Below are 14,717 nucleotides of genomic sequence, written 5' to 3' on the forward strand. Positions count from 1 at the left end.
AATGGGAAATGTCTATATTTTGTGTGAAATCGAACTGGAGATACTCTGTGGGGGTTCCAAAATTTATAAGCAATACAAAAATAACAAATTTCCTTAAAAATATCAACCTTTATCGTGGTGATAATGTGATTTTTTTAGATTATCTAAGCTCAGTTTATGATAAATTATTTACCCTTAAATAGCTCTCAAACTAAGAGCAAATATTCAAATTACTAAAACCTTATATTTATTTCATAAAAGTATCCAAACTTCACTATAATCCCAACAAATATAGACTCGTTGTTGCATTGGCAACTCAACTAAAATATATTCACAAAATTAACTGCTCTAAAAGGTTGGCATGTGTCCAAACATGAAGACTTTATCCAAGAGTGTTTTAAATTAAATTCAAATTAATTGGACCGAAATCGTGTGCATATTAATTTCACTGAAACTGAAACTTAAACCGATACATTTAAATATTGCCAAATATGTCGCATTGACTTTTAGCATTTTCCAACGTGCGCAGCCACTAACCCGTTGGCCTTCCGGGAAGTCTGTCATAAAACGTCTAAATATTTTTATAGCCTAAACAGCAAATTGTGGAATTAATTATTATTGAAGTTTTCACAAACAAATTTAAGTAGCTTTTTATTTATGGGGTCCATTTTTAATTACTTATTAAGAAAGCATGCATAATTTTGGTAGTATTTTAAACTTAACACCTCGCTAATAAAAACTACCAAATCTATTCTTATTTAAATTTATTTTAGTTTAATATTCCTTGTGCATTGGCTATCCTTTAAAATTCATGTTTAACGGCCCTGTCTTAAAGTGGTTTGATGGATCGGGTTTCATTAACACGAGAATTCGTATAAAAACTTTGGCAAACTGCAAAAGAGTCGTCACTCAGAGTCCGTCTTCAATCAAGCCAAGATGTTCCGCTACGTAAGTCAAAAAGGATATATTTTTCAAGTAAAAAAAGATCCTGTGATAAGGAGATAAAATTATAAATAGATAAAATTGTGCTAAAGTGTTAATTGATGTCTACTAACTACAAAGAATAAATACAAATATCCTCAGCTAATTGATAATATACCCTTTGATTCACCAGTTGCTCGTCGCCTCCGCCTTCCTGGCCTGCGCCTATGCTGCCTCCAACTACAACCAGGATGCTGGTGCCTACATCACCAAGAGCGCTGCTGACATCCAGCCCGATGGCCACTATAACTACGCCTATGAGACCAGCAACGGCATTGCCGCCCAGGAGTCCGGCCTCGGAGGCTACCAGGCCAACGGTGGATACTCCTATTATTCGCCCGAGGGAGAGCTGGTCCAGATCCAGTATGTTGCTGACGAGAACGGCTTCCAGCCCCAGGGTGCCCTGCTGCCCACTCCTCCCCCAATCCCAGCTGCCATCCTGAAGTCCCTGGAGTACATCCGCACTCATCCCCAGTACGTTGAGCCCGCCTATCACCGCGGTTAAGTGGAGGTGACTGGATAAGCTGTAAACGCCTTTTGAAGCTTTACTAAGAATTGTAAATATGTATATTTTCGAGGAGATTAAATAAAACGAGAAGTTGTATATAAAATTAACATTGGTTTAAATTTGTTAAAAATGCAGTTAAGAATGTGTAAAATTGTGTGGTTTTAAGATTAAACGATCATTAATCAAGATAGTACGTTAAAAAAAATATAGGGACATTTAAGAGTTCAAAAATTATAATATTTAGGGTTAGAATTCAGCAGACTTTTTATTAGTTGTCACTTATGTATATCGGTATTCGAATTATATTTCAAACCCATACAAAATTGTAGGAAAGTTAAATTCTTAAAAGACGACTTCTGTGGACATACTTACCAAGCTGTGTAGAATTGCAAAATGGAAAAGTAAGCTTTATTTATTTATATATTTAACTCAATAAATACTTTTAACGGTTATAAGAATATATATTTTAATCTAAGAAAAACACTTTAAGAGTTAGCTACAAAGGAAACTAACTTCGAGAAGCCATAATTTGTATACCTTTGCAGTTTGCCAAAGGATCATGGAATCGAATAAGAAATAGATCATAACTAAGCCAAAAAAGCATACAATTCAATTCGGAAAGCTTTTCTATGCTAGTTTTTTCCTGGCTTAAAAAAAACTAAAATACTAGACAAAATAATAATATGGAAATTTTTAAGGAATCTGCCTTAACTTTAATAGAAGTGTTCCTAACTTAATTTCCAAATCAAAGCTTAAACTTCAAATCCTAACGGTTTTAATGAGTTCCTTTAGTTTCCGATAGGGGGCTTTTTCGACAAGTTTTCATCAGGATGGCAACGCCAATACCAATCGATTTATCCTTTCAACATCGATAATTGATAGAAATTTCAGTATTGCCAGTGATGAGCCCTTGAGCTGGCTAGATTCCGAGAAAAAGAAGTAAAATAAACTTGTTTTCTTATAAAATAAAATGTTGATGTCACGAATGCATTTATTGCTAGAATATGTTTCATAAAAATTAATATTTTTAAGCCTATAAGCCTGTGGCAAATTTTTAAAGCTTTCCCAATTTAAAATAAGCTAGATCTAGCTAGCCTGAAACAAGCTAGACTGGCAACACCAATGTTCGAGCAACATTGAACTATAAAATTAAAACACTTGATTTTACCAAATTTCGACCAGGATGCTGGCCCACAGGATGCAGCTATGGAGGACGACCAACACGGCGGTGGCCCTTCAATCCATCACTGGCCGTTGGGCCGCACAGGTAAGCTGGAAGTGGAGAATATCAGCCGGTTATCTGTGACATAACCTGCAAGTGGGCAATGTTTCCACCGAAAAATTCAAGCAAAATTCAATGAAAACTTTAAATTACAGAACTCCAGCGTGGGCAGAAGAGATCTCCACCAGCAGAGGTTCATTCGTGGCAGCCCCCTGCCGCTGGCAGTCAGTGGGAAATGGCTGAATCCCCACCAGTTGCGCTTTGCCAGCGGAGGAGCAGCTGCAGCAGCAGCGGGAGTTAACACAGCACCCGGCGGGGAATTCATGCAGGCTGTATCCACCACGAAACTGGTTGACCTTCCCGACATACCAGCGGCCCCGACGCCCCCTGTCCTGGGCACAAATGGAATCGACGTTATGGAGGCGGTCAATGCGGCGGGAGAGCCCACCTTCGCCTCGATAGGATTGGGCGGCTGGTCGCCAATTGGCATTGTCCAGAACTGCATGGAGTTCCTGCACTGCACCTGGGACCTGCCCTGGTGGGGAGCCATCGCCATCGGAACCCTTGTGGTGCGCACTATTATCTTCCCGCTGGTCATCGTGGCGCAACGGAACTCGGCCAAGATGAACAACAATATGCCGCAGATGCAGATGCTCCAGCTGAAGATGACCGAGGCCAGGCAGTCGGGCAATGCCATCGAATCGGCGCGTTATGCCCAGGAAATGATGCTGTTCATGAAGGAAAAGGGCGTCAATCCTCTGAAGAACATGGTAGTGCCATTGGCTCAGGCGCCGCTCTTCATCAGCTTCTTCATGGGCCTGCGACAGATGGCCAATACGCCGGTGGACTCTATGCGTGACGGAGGCCTCTTCTGGTTCACCGATCTGACGCTGGCGGATCCCTACTACCTACTGCCCATGATCACCAGTGCCACGCTGTACCTGACCATTGAAATCGGCACGGATTCGGCGCGCTTATCCGCCGCCAACATGAACACCATGAAGTATGTCCTGAGAGCCCTGCCCATCGTCATCTTTCCCTTTACGATGAACTTCCCCGCCGCCATCCTGACCTACTGGGCCTGCAGTAACTTTATATCGCTAGGTCAGGTGGCTCTGCTGCGGATACCCTCTGTGCGGGATTACTTCAAGATTGAGAAGATGCAGACGCACAAGCCAAGCGCCCTGCCTCCAAAGAAGGGATTCGTTGGTGGCATGAAGGAGTGTAAGTATCAGGGGGAAAAGTGGAGGAGTGCAACAGAAATATTTATCATTTCAATTTATTTTCCAGCCTGGGACAACATGAAGATCACCAAGGAGATCGAGGAACGGCAACGCCTGGACGAGATCAGGTTTGCCAAGGCGGGCAAGGGTCCGCTGGTCAAGACCTTCAAATACGATCCCACCAAGATCACAAAGACCGCTACCGCGGAGCCGCACATGCGTTTAAAGGAGCCGCCCAATGAGCAGCGATAGTGTTTGACCGCCGGAGCTGTGTCCTGTTACGTTAACTTAACCCATTTAGCCCATAGTAAACCCCCTGTAAACTTTGAAAGTTTTGCTGCTAAAAAAATATATAAAATTTAAAAAACCAAAACTGGGTGATTGATGTTAGATTCGGGTGGGAAAATGTAATATTGGTAGAAGATAAGTTTGTTTTAGGATATAGAAATGTTATTGGCCATAAATTGAAGGTTATTACTTGAGATAAGATAAACCAAGGAAGTCACTTCAATGGAGAATAATCTAACGACTTTTGTAAATACCACAAATGATGGAAAATCTATTAAACAGGCGTCTCGGAAAGCTGATCATCCCTGCAATCTTTGGAGAGTTAAAAATAGATAAGCTAATAATTTAGTTAAACAGCTTGTAATATCTGTAATTCTTGGCAGTTTGCTTACAACTAACTCTATAAAATCTATATTATTGTTAGAGAAACAAAGCGCAAGACACATCAAGGTGGAAAGCTTTAGAAATATCAATTAATTAGCATCAAGTACATCGAATACAAGCTTAACTTACTAAACATCCAACTAAATCCCAAAACAACTCTTTTTAAATCTCTATAAAATCATAGATTATTATTACTAAACTCAACAAGTGATAGAGGATAAAGCTATTAATCAATCAACCACTCGCAGAGATGCACTGGTTGATCACCTCGGCCAGGTGCTTGTTCTCCAGGGCGGCCGCCACTCGTTCCTTGTCCGCCAGCTGCTTATTCACCGCCTGCTCGGAGGCATGTGTTCCGGGCGTTATTTCCACGGTGACCTTGAAGCGCGGCGGCAACGAACGGAGCAGCTTCACCCGAATGGACAAGCCAATTAGCGTGGCCATCGAGCAGTGGGGAATCGTGGGGGTGAAGCTAATGTGCACGGAATTCTGGGCATCGTTGATGCGGATGAGCTCTTCCTGCACCACATGTAGCTGCTCCAGGGTCAGCGGATGCTCAGGGTCATTGATGTTCCTTATGAGATCTGAGAATAACCTCTTTTAATGTCAATTTCTTTAACTCTTCTTTGATGAACTCACCGAAAATCTCCCTTTTGTCAAAGGGATCCGACACGTTTTCGTCCTCATCATTGGCCGTTAGCACTCTTTCCTTGATCTTATCATAGACATTTGGGTTTATATTCTCAATTTCTGTGGGCATTTTGCTTTGTTTACTTCGTATTTACTTTGTTTTCACGTTTTTTATGGAAATTGAAGGAAAATAAACTGAAACAATGTGTCTGCCCAAAAAAAAATAATATACTTAATATGACCACTCTTTTTGTGAAGGCATGGCCACACTTTTAAGCGCGTTGTGCAAATTTAAAATTGATTCAAAATCAATTATTTAAACGATTTTTAGCATATTAGCGCTAATTAATTGTAAAACAAGATAATTCATGTATACTTTTGCAGGTTTTAAGTATAAATCACAACAGAGGTGCATGTAAACCCCAAGTGGCTGCTATATCTAAGTTGCATTTTCAAACGAATCGTTAACAAATTAAGCATACAATAAATTGTTAATGCCTTGTACAGACACATTTGATTTGAATTTTGATTTGTTATTAAATCAAAGCAATTTCTGTAGAATCCAGATCAATCAAATTGTCGCGCGAGGGAAGCACAGATTTACAGGAAAAAATCACCGGCAAATTGACATGTCTCCTCGGTGTTCGCTTACGTAAAAGGGCGTAATTACAGACGTCTCGGACGATCCATATTTATGTGCTCTTCAAATTAGCTACCTCAACGTTCAGATAGTTGACTCAAGTTAAGTTTTAGTCCATCCCCCGCCTGATCCGTTTGCTTCTTTGCAACCCGGTGCTAACTAGACGACACTATCTGGGGATCCGTGCTTGGCTCTGACTAAGCCTTGAGCCCATTTCGCTGACCGCGCTCTCATTTCATTTATTACTTCTATATATAAATATCATATATTTTTTTTGAGAAGCCGGCGCACTTGACGTCGATTTCCTCGACTTATAATTAACCGGCGACTTGTGAGTAACAACGTGGAAAAGCCGTATTTACATAGCGAACGGGTTTCCGGCGCACTTGGCGTGCATCTATTGGCAATTAGCACCGAATTACAAACTGGTTAACAGCCGACCGGCGGAGAGATGCCTCTTGGTTGGAGATCGCATAAAATGGGTTTGCTTCGTCGTTGGAAGCAGCAGTTTGGGTTAAATTACCAAGCGGTTAACATCTGTAGAGGAAAGGATATGAAGTCGGTTGTAAGTAGACGCATAAAGATCCCTTATCTCTCATTTATTTATTTGTATTCATTATTTACTCTTATTTCCAGATTATTCTTCTGGCCTTGGTGGCCTTCTGCCAGGCAGCTCCCCTGGATACCAAAGAGTCGTCTACTCCTGAAACCTCCACTGTGGGCGTGGGTCCCATCAGTCCCGATGTGATCAGTGAGCCCAAGCCCACCGAGGGCAAGGTCGTTCTGCTGAGGGATAGCCCTTTGAATCGCCAGAAGCGCGATGAGCATAAGAAGCCTGACAGTGTGAAGGCTCGTGAAGGATTGCAGCACAATCCCCATCGCCAGCCGGTGGAACCGCCAAAGCCCCATAGTGTGCAGGCAGCTCCCGTCAAGCCCGATAGTGTGAAGGCTCACGAAGGACACAATCCTCACAAGCGGGAAGCTCACCACGAGCCGGGTCATGAGGAACAGCCTCAGAAAGAGGAGTTGCCAGTGGCCCAAACCTTGCCAACCGCCGCTCCTGCCGTTGAGCTGGCCAAGAAGGAGAAGCGTGAAACCGAGGAGAAGCCCGATAGCGTAAAGACCAAGGATTCCCTGGCTCATATTGAGCATCCAGCTACCTTGCAGGCAGACAGCGTTAAGCCCCCCACAGAAGAGCATCCTGCTGAGAAGAAGGCCAAGCGAGAGGCTCACCATGAGGAGGGACACCAGGAGCAGCCTCAGAAGGAGGATTTGCCAGTGCCCCATGCTCTGCCAGCCGCTGCACCCGCCGTTGATCTGGCCAAGAAGCAGGAGAAGCGTGAGACCCAGGAGAAGCCCGACAGTGATCATGCCAAGGAAGCCAAGGTTGGAACTGCTGACGTTCACGACGTTGTGAAAGCTCTTTCGGGTCTGCATCCCGTCTCGGACTTGACCAAGAAGCAGGAGAAGCGCGATATCCCGGTGCCCACTCAGACGAAGGCCACCGCCGAGCCGGCAGGCACCACCAAGTCAGAGGGCGGCAGCACCACGCCCTCAGCTCCCCACTTCAAGCGCCCGGTGCCAGTGGATGTGCTCTTGCACCAGAAGCACGACGAAAAGTCCACTTCCAGCTCCGAAGAAAGCAAGGAGAGCAAGGAGAAAGTCAAGGCCTAAACTTTAAAAGTCGTTAATTGGACCATCACGAGATTTTTAGTCATCGAAAATGAACGAAAAAAATAAATAAACAATAATATTTACACACTTACATAAGCAACTTTAGTTTGATAATTAATCAATAAATAAGGGGGAATTATTTATGGGGCATTTCAAAAGAAAATTAGAGAAAATCAAGAAAGGAAGCTGTTAAGAATGGATTTATTTTAGTCAAGCAGACATAGTTTTTTTTGCAGATTTTCCTAGATCTACCTGATTTTTCTATAAATTGACGAAATACGAATTATTATTATCTTTTCTTTATTATCATGTTGGTTTTTATTAATTAAAAACCCCTTTTAATGTTATTTAACATCAAGTTCAGCACTTTAAAGTTTTTATAACCGTGAAGTTAGTAATTAGATAATTAATAATCGATTTATAAAAATCGTAAAATAAAAAATATTTATATTGTCTCACGTAAGCTTTGTTTTGCTAATTCATCACTAAATATTTATGACTTTTAGAAAGTTAAGAGACAACTATGGGACTTAAGTAGTGTTCCAAAGTTAACAAAACAACGAAAAAAAAAAAAGGAATAATATATCACGAGGGATTTTTCTAGGGGTTTTTCCATTAAGCCTTCCCTAATTATTACAATTAGCGCTTCAAGTTAACTAGCTGTATTTTTAAGTAATTCAAAAAGTACACAAATATTTACAGAAACTTTATTAAGATGCCCTATGGAGATGGAGGAATAGATGAATAAATCAATTGAGAGAAAAGATGATAGGAAATTGTTATTAAGGAAAGTCAAATTGAGGTTTTTATTTTATTTTATTTCAAAGTTTGACTAAAAAATATATATTTTATAATTCTATGTTAACTTCATGGAAAATTCTTATTTAGAATGTTATTCAATTTATTTTCTTGTGTTTTTAATATTAAACTTTGCAAAAAATCCAATAGATAATATAGAAATTCTTCCAAAAACCACACTTTCTTGTTAACATTATTATTAAGCAAATATTTATGAAAACTTATGAGGCTTCTCTACCTTCTAAAACGATCTCCAGATTGTTTGCTCTCTGTGCCAGGCACTAAACATATTAATTAACGACTTTATTTTCTATTTACCAAATAAATATTTACGATGTTAGCTAGACGAGGGTGTAACCAACACCTCCGCCACTGGTTCCTCCTCCTTTTGCGCTGCTCCAAAGTAATCATCAGATTTGTAAACCTCAAAAGGTTGATATTCGCCGTCCACCAGATTGGAGCGGGGCTGCGAGGCGGAGTTCAGGGGATCGGCAGCAGTCAGCTTAGCTTTGAGGGGTTTTAGTAGCAGTCCCTTGATGCTGTAATCCGTCACATGCAGCTCCTCCTCCGCCATGTCCACCGATCTCTCAACTTCGCTTAGGTTGGCACTCACAGCGGCCACAAACTGCTCCAGGCCATCGATCCGTGTGCGCAATTGGTCGAAGCTGTCGCTGAAGCCCAAGATGCTGCACACATTGTTGGCCATCATGCCATTGGACTCGGCACGCACCTGAAAATGATGAATTATTGTAAAAAACAATTGAATGAACGAATGGAATGCCCACCGAAGACAACAAAGTTTCGAATTCATCGAGTCTGGCCAGCATATCGTCTATATTGGTGCACAGCGGGTTTATCTCCTTGTCCAGATCGGCGCTCTGAATGATTTTGGCATAATCCTGCGATACATTATTCAGATTTACGGACATTTCTTGAATTTGTTTATATTTATTTTTATTTGAAGCAGTATGACCAGCTGGTAAAAAGTTTAGGGAAAGTGAAGGTAGGCAAGCCTGGTCACTCTGTTTCACTGTTTAATTCTTGCTATAAAAAGTTAAATATTACAAATAAATGCATGCTATATAAGAATACAATTATATTACCCAAAAAAATAACTAAAAACCATAAAATATGCAATGTCCTGCAATATAAAAAATTACTTAATCAAAAGCAAACAGATCGTGCTATAAAAATATTCCCTGAGAAAATTTGTCATTTTGCACCAGCATCCTCTACGGTCACTTTAACTATTGATTTGTGATTGAATTTTTGAAACTGTGGAAAAACAAACAGAATTGGAGCACAATGAGCGGCTACCGAGGCATGGGCGGCGGTGGATTCCCGTACCGCAAGCCAGCTAGTTCCGGCAACAATATGAACGCCGTGCCCCCGCCCCCGATGTTGAATGCTCGCGGCTATGTCGGCCGGGGCGGCGGCAGCGCATCCTTGTCCGCCGCCGGCGCTGGTTCCCGTGGAGGAAGCAGCACCAGCGCCACTTCCAAGCACGGCTATTCAACGCTGGACTCCATCAGTCAATATACAAACGCCACCAACTTTGTGGGGAAACGGAAACAGCATACGGACGACGATTACTTCGACGACGACGACGAACCCGCCCAGCAGCATCGGGACCTGGAGCAGGCCTATATACCGGCACCAGGCTCGCCGGGAGCTCCTCCTTCATCGGCGGCGGCTGCATCTTCTTCCAAGCAGGACTCTGATTCTGATGAGGATCCGCTGGAGCAGTTCATGGCCGGCATCAATCAGCAGGTGGAGAAGGAGAAGCGTCAGCAGCAGCCCAAGCCCCAGACGCAGGCGATACGCGGCGACATCGATGACGAGGACGACGAGGAGAGCTACTATCGCTACATGAAAGAGAATCCAACAGCCGGCCTGCGGGACGATGGCTCCGACCAGGAGGTGGAGTACGACGAGGATGGCAACCCGATAGCGCCGCCCAAGAAGAAGGATATTGACCCGCTGCCGCCCATCTATCACTCTGAGATCGAGTACGAGCCCTTCGAGAAGAACTTCTACACGCAGCACGAGGACATAGCGGCTCTCGACGAGGATCAGGTCAGGGAACTGCGGCGCACGCTGGGCGTCAAGGTGACTGGACCGTCGCCACCCAAGCCAGTAACCTCCTTTGGCCACTTTGGCTTCGACGATGCCCTGATCAAGGCCGTGCGCAAGGCGGAGTACACACAGCCCACGCCCATCCAGGCGCAGGCGGTGCCCACAGCCCTGTCCGGCAGGGATATCATTGGGATAGCCAAGACTGGCTCCGGCAAGACGGCTGCCTTCATTTGGCCCCTGCTAATGCACCTGATGGACCAGCGGGAGCTTAAACCTGGCGACGGTCCCATCGGTTTGATCTTGGCCCCGACCAGGGAGCTCTCCCTGCAGATCTACAACGAGGCGAAGAAGTTCGGCAAGGTGTACAACCTGAATGTGGTTTGCTGCTACGGCGGCGGGTCGAAGTGGGAACAGAGCAAGGCTCTGGAGCAGGGAGCAGAGATCATAGTGGCCACGCCCGGTCGCATGATCGATATGGTTAAGATGAAGGCCACCAATCTGAGGCGAGTGACGTTCCTGGTCCTAGACGAAGCCGATCGGATGTTCCACATGGGCTTTGAGCCGCAGGTGCGCTCCATTTGCAACCACGTCCGACCGGATCGACAGACCCTGCTCTTCTCGGCGACCTTCAAGAAGCGCATCGAACGCCTGGCCCGGGATGTGCTCTCCGATCCCGTGCGCATTGTCCAGGGCGACCTGAACGAAGCCAACCAGGACATCACACAGTCTGTCTTTGTCTTCCCCAATCCGCTGCAGAAGTGGAACTGGCTGTTGTGCCACCTGGTGAAGTTCCTTTCGGAGGGCAGTGTCCTTATTTTTGTGACCAAAAAGGCCGATGCCGAAACGGTGGCAAGCAACCTGTTGGTGAAGGAATACAACTGCCTGCTGCTCCACGGCGACATGGATCAGGCGGACAGGAACAAGGTTATAATGCAGTTCAAGCGCAAGGAATGCGACATCCTGGTGGCCACCGATGTGGCGGCTCGAGGCCTGGACATTCCACACATCCGGAATGTGGTGAACTACGATATTGCCCGGGATATTGATACGCACACTCACCGTATTGGCAGGACAGGAAGAGCCGGGGAGAAGGGCAATGCCTTCACGCTAGTCACCGACAAGGACAAGGAGTTCGCGGGTCATTTGGTGCGGAATCTGGAGGGTGCGGACCAGGAGGTGCCGGACGATCTAATGGAGCTGGCCATGAAGAGTTCCTGGTTCCGGAGCTCCCGTTTCAAGCAGGGCAAAGGAAGGAAACCCACCAATACTCACACCGGCTTGGGTTATCGGGAGCGAGAGCGGGGCAATGGAAGGGGAGCGGGAGCTGAAGCTAGTTCTGGGACGGGTTCTGGAGCCAAGTCACCCAGTAGGAGTACCTCAGAGGGACCTGCGTCCAAGTCGGCTGCCAACGCGGGACCAGCCACCGATCGGTATGCGGCCATGCGGGAGGCATTCCGGTCGCAGTACAACAACCAGTTCAGGGCTTCCAGCGATCGGACCTGGGAGAAGACGCTGCCCGAGGCTGGAGTATTTGCGGCACCAATGGCGCCACCACCAACGTCCACGCAGGGTGCTTCCTCCTCCTCCTCGTCCTCATCCGCCTCAACCAGCGCCCAGGACGCCAAGAGGGCCAAGAAGAGCCGCTGGAATTGAAAATGCACTCACTACGTTTGGGTTTATTTCTCTTCATATTATTTAATGTGTATTTGCTTTTGTTCCATCTTTTAAAAGTACAGCTTATCGACTAAATTTAAACATATATATATATATATTTATTCCGATATATATTGTTCATTCATAAATATTACGTTAGTTAAATACTCGTATGTACAACTCTCTCTCTCTTCCTTGATCCGATCGATCGATCCCGCAAATCCAAATAAAAATCATTCATTAATTGTAATCTTGGTTATGTGTATTTTATTTTGAATAAAATCACATTTGCGCATCCCAACTGCCTATCGATATTTTGTTAATCGTTAAATTGTTACTCGTTACTTGTTAATCGTTAATCGTGTATCGTGTATCGCGTCGTTTTCTTTTCATTTAAGCGAGAGAAGATATCGAACTGGAAATTGTCGAAATCTTGAAGCTAAATTGTTCGTTAATCGTTTTTTTTTATGAAATATTGTTTTACAATGAAACCACTACGAATTTTGTTTTCTTTTCCTCATTTTCGATATATATATATATATCCATATATGTAGGTGTTAATATAATATAATTTAATTACGTGTGTGTCCTTTGATAACATTGAGAAGAGATTGAGATTCATTTAACTACCACATCGAGGCGATTTTTGCGTAAATTTGTCTTGTTTTTTTTTCGTTTTCATTTTTTTTTTAGTTTTTGTTTCAAGCGCTGAACTGGGAATTAGCCTGGGCAAAGCTTAAAAATTTCGCTATATTTGAATATCATATCATATATATTTTGTCCTTTATATATAGTATATACTCTATTCAAAGACTCGTCGGTGTGTGGGTGTTACATATTTTTTTGTATATAAAAATTGGTCCATGTTAACCACATCGTACGAAAAACATATGGTAAGGCCAAACTGAAAGGGAAAATTCTGGACAAAATCAAAGAAACTGTGTGGGGGGTTAAAAAGTAAAACTCAAAGAAAACATAACGCTTTAATTTTAGTTTTGAAATACTTTTTGTTTTTTTTTTCTCATTTATTATTATCAGTATTTAAATGTATTAATTAGCTTTGTGTGTGTGTGTGTGTGTGTGTTGGGGGAGGGGGTGTGTTCTTGTTGCCGCATATATAACATACATATCCATATATACAATATATTTAAGATCTAGCATTAAATTTGATTTACACTTTTAATAGTTTGTTTGTTTCTCCTCCTCTAATTATGCAGTTTTTCTTGCGTTACTTTTGTCACTTAATTGTACACATTTACGGTTCTGTTCATTATAGTTAATAATTCTTAATGTTTTTTCTGTTAAATTTCGTTTTAATCCGTTTATCTTTATATGTAGATAGGCTTTAAAAAATAATTAAAATTATGCAACAATTAAAATGTAAATGTTTTCATTTTATAAATGTAATAAAATTGTTGGGATTTCACTTGTATGTATTTTTTTGTTTTTTGTTTTGTATTTCTCATTTTTTGCGCTTTTATTTTTGTTCCTTTGCTCAATGCTTTTTTTGTTTTTCGTTTTTTTAAATATTTGTAATACTTTGTAAACTGAGGCCAGGAAACATTTTGCAAATAAAAAAACAAATTAAGAAAAAACAAAATGAAAAAGAAACAGAAAATGTAACGAACTGCATCGGAAATTACACATTTAAATTCGTAAATTTCATTGAAGGAATTTTTTATGCTCTCAACTGAATTGTTTGATTTCTTTAATATTTTTTATATGGTATAATGACTGATTTTGTTATTTTTTTACGCTTTCTCTATGTATTTATGTTTTTTTTTTCGATTTTTGTGGGTTTTTTTTAGTTAGCTTTAAATTAAATGCCAATTAATTTAATTAATTAATTTTTAAATCACATTTCATTGTTTTTCAACACGGGCAAATTTAAATTTCCGCTTCGATTTTTCATCTTCCTTCTGTGTTGTTATTGTAATAGTTTTCTTCCTTTTTTTTGTGTGTATTTTTGTTGTTGTTTTTGCTGCTGCTGTTGGTTTTGTGTGAGGAAACGAAAATGTTGTTTTTGTTGAAGTACGCAACTTTCTTCTAGTGCACATTTCATTAAAATTAATAATACTATATACAATTTATGGTATTTCTGCCATTTTTCAATTATCCATCATCTCTCTCTCTCTCTCTGTCAGCATGTCGAAGCCCATTTTTTAATAATTTTTTGTAGGGGGCTTAGTCAAATAACGTGGCCAGCAAGTCGTCGCTGGCATTGTTGTTGCTGCTGCCACTAGAGGGTGGCGTGTTAAGATCGGGCTGGGGATCCAGATAGGATAGGATTTCCATGGGATCCACATCCTGCAGCAGCTAAAAGAGATAGAAGGGATTTTATTAATACAAATTAAAGGGATTTGTGGATAAAATTTATAGAAACTAATTTAAAAAAATAAATTAAAAAGCTAAAAGAAATGTTTTTAAATCTGATAAATTAATATTTGTATAAAAAATTAATTATAAAAACTTAAAAATATACAAATTAAAGGGATTTGTGAATACAAAATAATTTTAAAAAATAAATAAAAATGGAAAATTAATTTTTTATAAATCAGAAAATAATTCTAAAATTTTAAAAATAAATAAAAAGGAAAAATAATTCTTTATAAATAAGATAAATTAATATTTTTATATAAAATAATTATATAAACTCAAAAA

General features: G+C 41.6%; 7 protein-coding genes across 9 annotated transcripts in view; 4 read left to right on the top strand and 3 right to left on the bottom strand.

Annotated features, from left to right (window-relative positions):
* Positions 1–774: 774 nt before the first annotated feature.
* LOC108073350 (pupal cuticle protein Edg-78E-like) lies at positions 775–1,503 on the top strand. Its single transcript, XM_017164914.2, has 2 exons — positions 775–927; positions 1,094–1,503. Exons 1-2 carry the CDS (start codon positions 916–918, stop codon positions 1,463–1,465), a joined length of 384 nt encoding a protein of 127 aa, XP_017020403.1. The 5' UTR covers positions 775–915; the 3' UTR covers positions 1,466–1,503.
* Positions 1,504–1,712: 209 nt separating this feature from the next.
* Positions 1,713–4,286, top strand: OXA1L (OXA1L mitochondrial inner membrane protein). Its single transcript, XM_017165232.3, has 4 exons — positions 1,713–1,869; positions 2,651–2,735; positions 2,846–3,914; positions 3,981–4,286. Exons 1-4 carry the CDS (start codon positions 1,862–1,864, stop codon positions 4,163–4,165), a joined length of 1,347 nt encoding a protein of 448 aa, XP_017020721.1. The 5' UTR covers positions 1,713–1,861; the 3' UTR covers positions 4,166–4,286.
* Positions 4,287–4,744: 458 nt separating this feature from the next.
* galla-2 (MIP18 family protein galla-2) lies at positions 4,745–5,440 on the bottom strand. The gene is made up of 2 exons (XM_017165233.3): positions 5,225–5,440; positions 4,745–5,169 (listed from the first exon to the last, which is right to left on the bottom strand). The coding sequence occupies exons 1-2, from the start codon at positions 5,343–5,345 to the stop codon at positions 4,820–4,822; spliced, it is 471 nt and encodes a 156-aa protein (XP_017020722.1). The 5' UTR covers positions 5,346–5,440; the 3' UTR covers positions 4,745–4,819.
* An 838-nt stretch (positions 5,441–6,278) lies between these two features.
* Positions 6,279–7,625, top strand: LOC108073311 (fibrous sheath CABYR-binding protein). Its single transcript, XM_017164872.3, has 2 exons — positions 6,279–6,420; positions 6,492–7,625. The coding sequence occupies exons 1-2, from the start codon at positions 6,307–6,309 to the stop codon at positions 7,527–7,529; spliced, it is 1,152 nt and encodes a 383-aa protein (XP_017020361.2). The 5' UTR covers positions 6,279–6,306; the 3' UTR covers positions 7,530–7,625.
* A 701-nt stretch (positions 7,626–8,326) lies between these two features.
* On the bottom strand, positions 8,327–9,314 carry Blos4 (biogenesis of lysosome-related organelles complex 1 subunit 4). The gene is made up of 2 exons (XM_017164885.3): positions 9,113–9,314; positions 8,327–9,057 (listed from the first exon to the last, which is right to left on the bottom strand). Exons 1-2 carry the CDS (start codon positions 9,254–9,256, stop codon positions 8,665–8,667), a joined length of 537 nt encoding a protein of 178 aa, XP_017020374.1. The 5' UTR covers positions 9,257–9,314; the 3' UTR covers positions 8,327–8,664.
* A 238-nt stretch (positions 9,315–9,552) lies between these two features.
* On the top strand, positions 9,553–12,306 carry LOC108073380 (ATP-dependent RNA helicase DDX42). The gene has a single exon (XM_017164959.3). The coding sequence runs from the start codon at positions 9,633–9,635 to the stop codon at positions 12,054–12,056; it is 2,424 nt and encodes an 807-aa protein (XP_017020448.1). The 5' UTR covers positions 9,553–9,632; the 3' UTR covers positions 12,057–12,306.
* Positions 12,307–13,794: 1,488 nt separating this feature from the next.
* Positions 13,795–14,717, bottom strand: part of tna (tonalli) — a 60,862-nt gene continuing 59,939 nt past the window's right edge. For all 3 annotated transcript variants that reach the window (XM_070285955.1, XM_017164957.3, XM_017164958.3), the window contains exon 11: positions 13,795–14,372. In XM_070285955.1, coding sequence (XP_070142056.1) covers positions 14,241–14,372 — 132 coding nt within the window. In that variant the 3' untranslated portion in view covers positions 13,795–14,240. The remainder of the gene's footprint in view (positions 14,373–14,717) is intronic.

Source organism: Drosophila kikkawai, chromosome 3L (assembly GCF_030179895.1).
Source record: "Drosophila kikkawai strain 14028-0561.14 chromosome 3L, DkikHiC1v2, whole genome shotgun sequence".
Classification (NCBI taxonomy): domain Eukaryota; kingdom Metazoa; phylum Arthropoda; class Insecta; order Diptera; family Drosophilidae; genus Drosophila; species Drosophila kikkawai.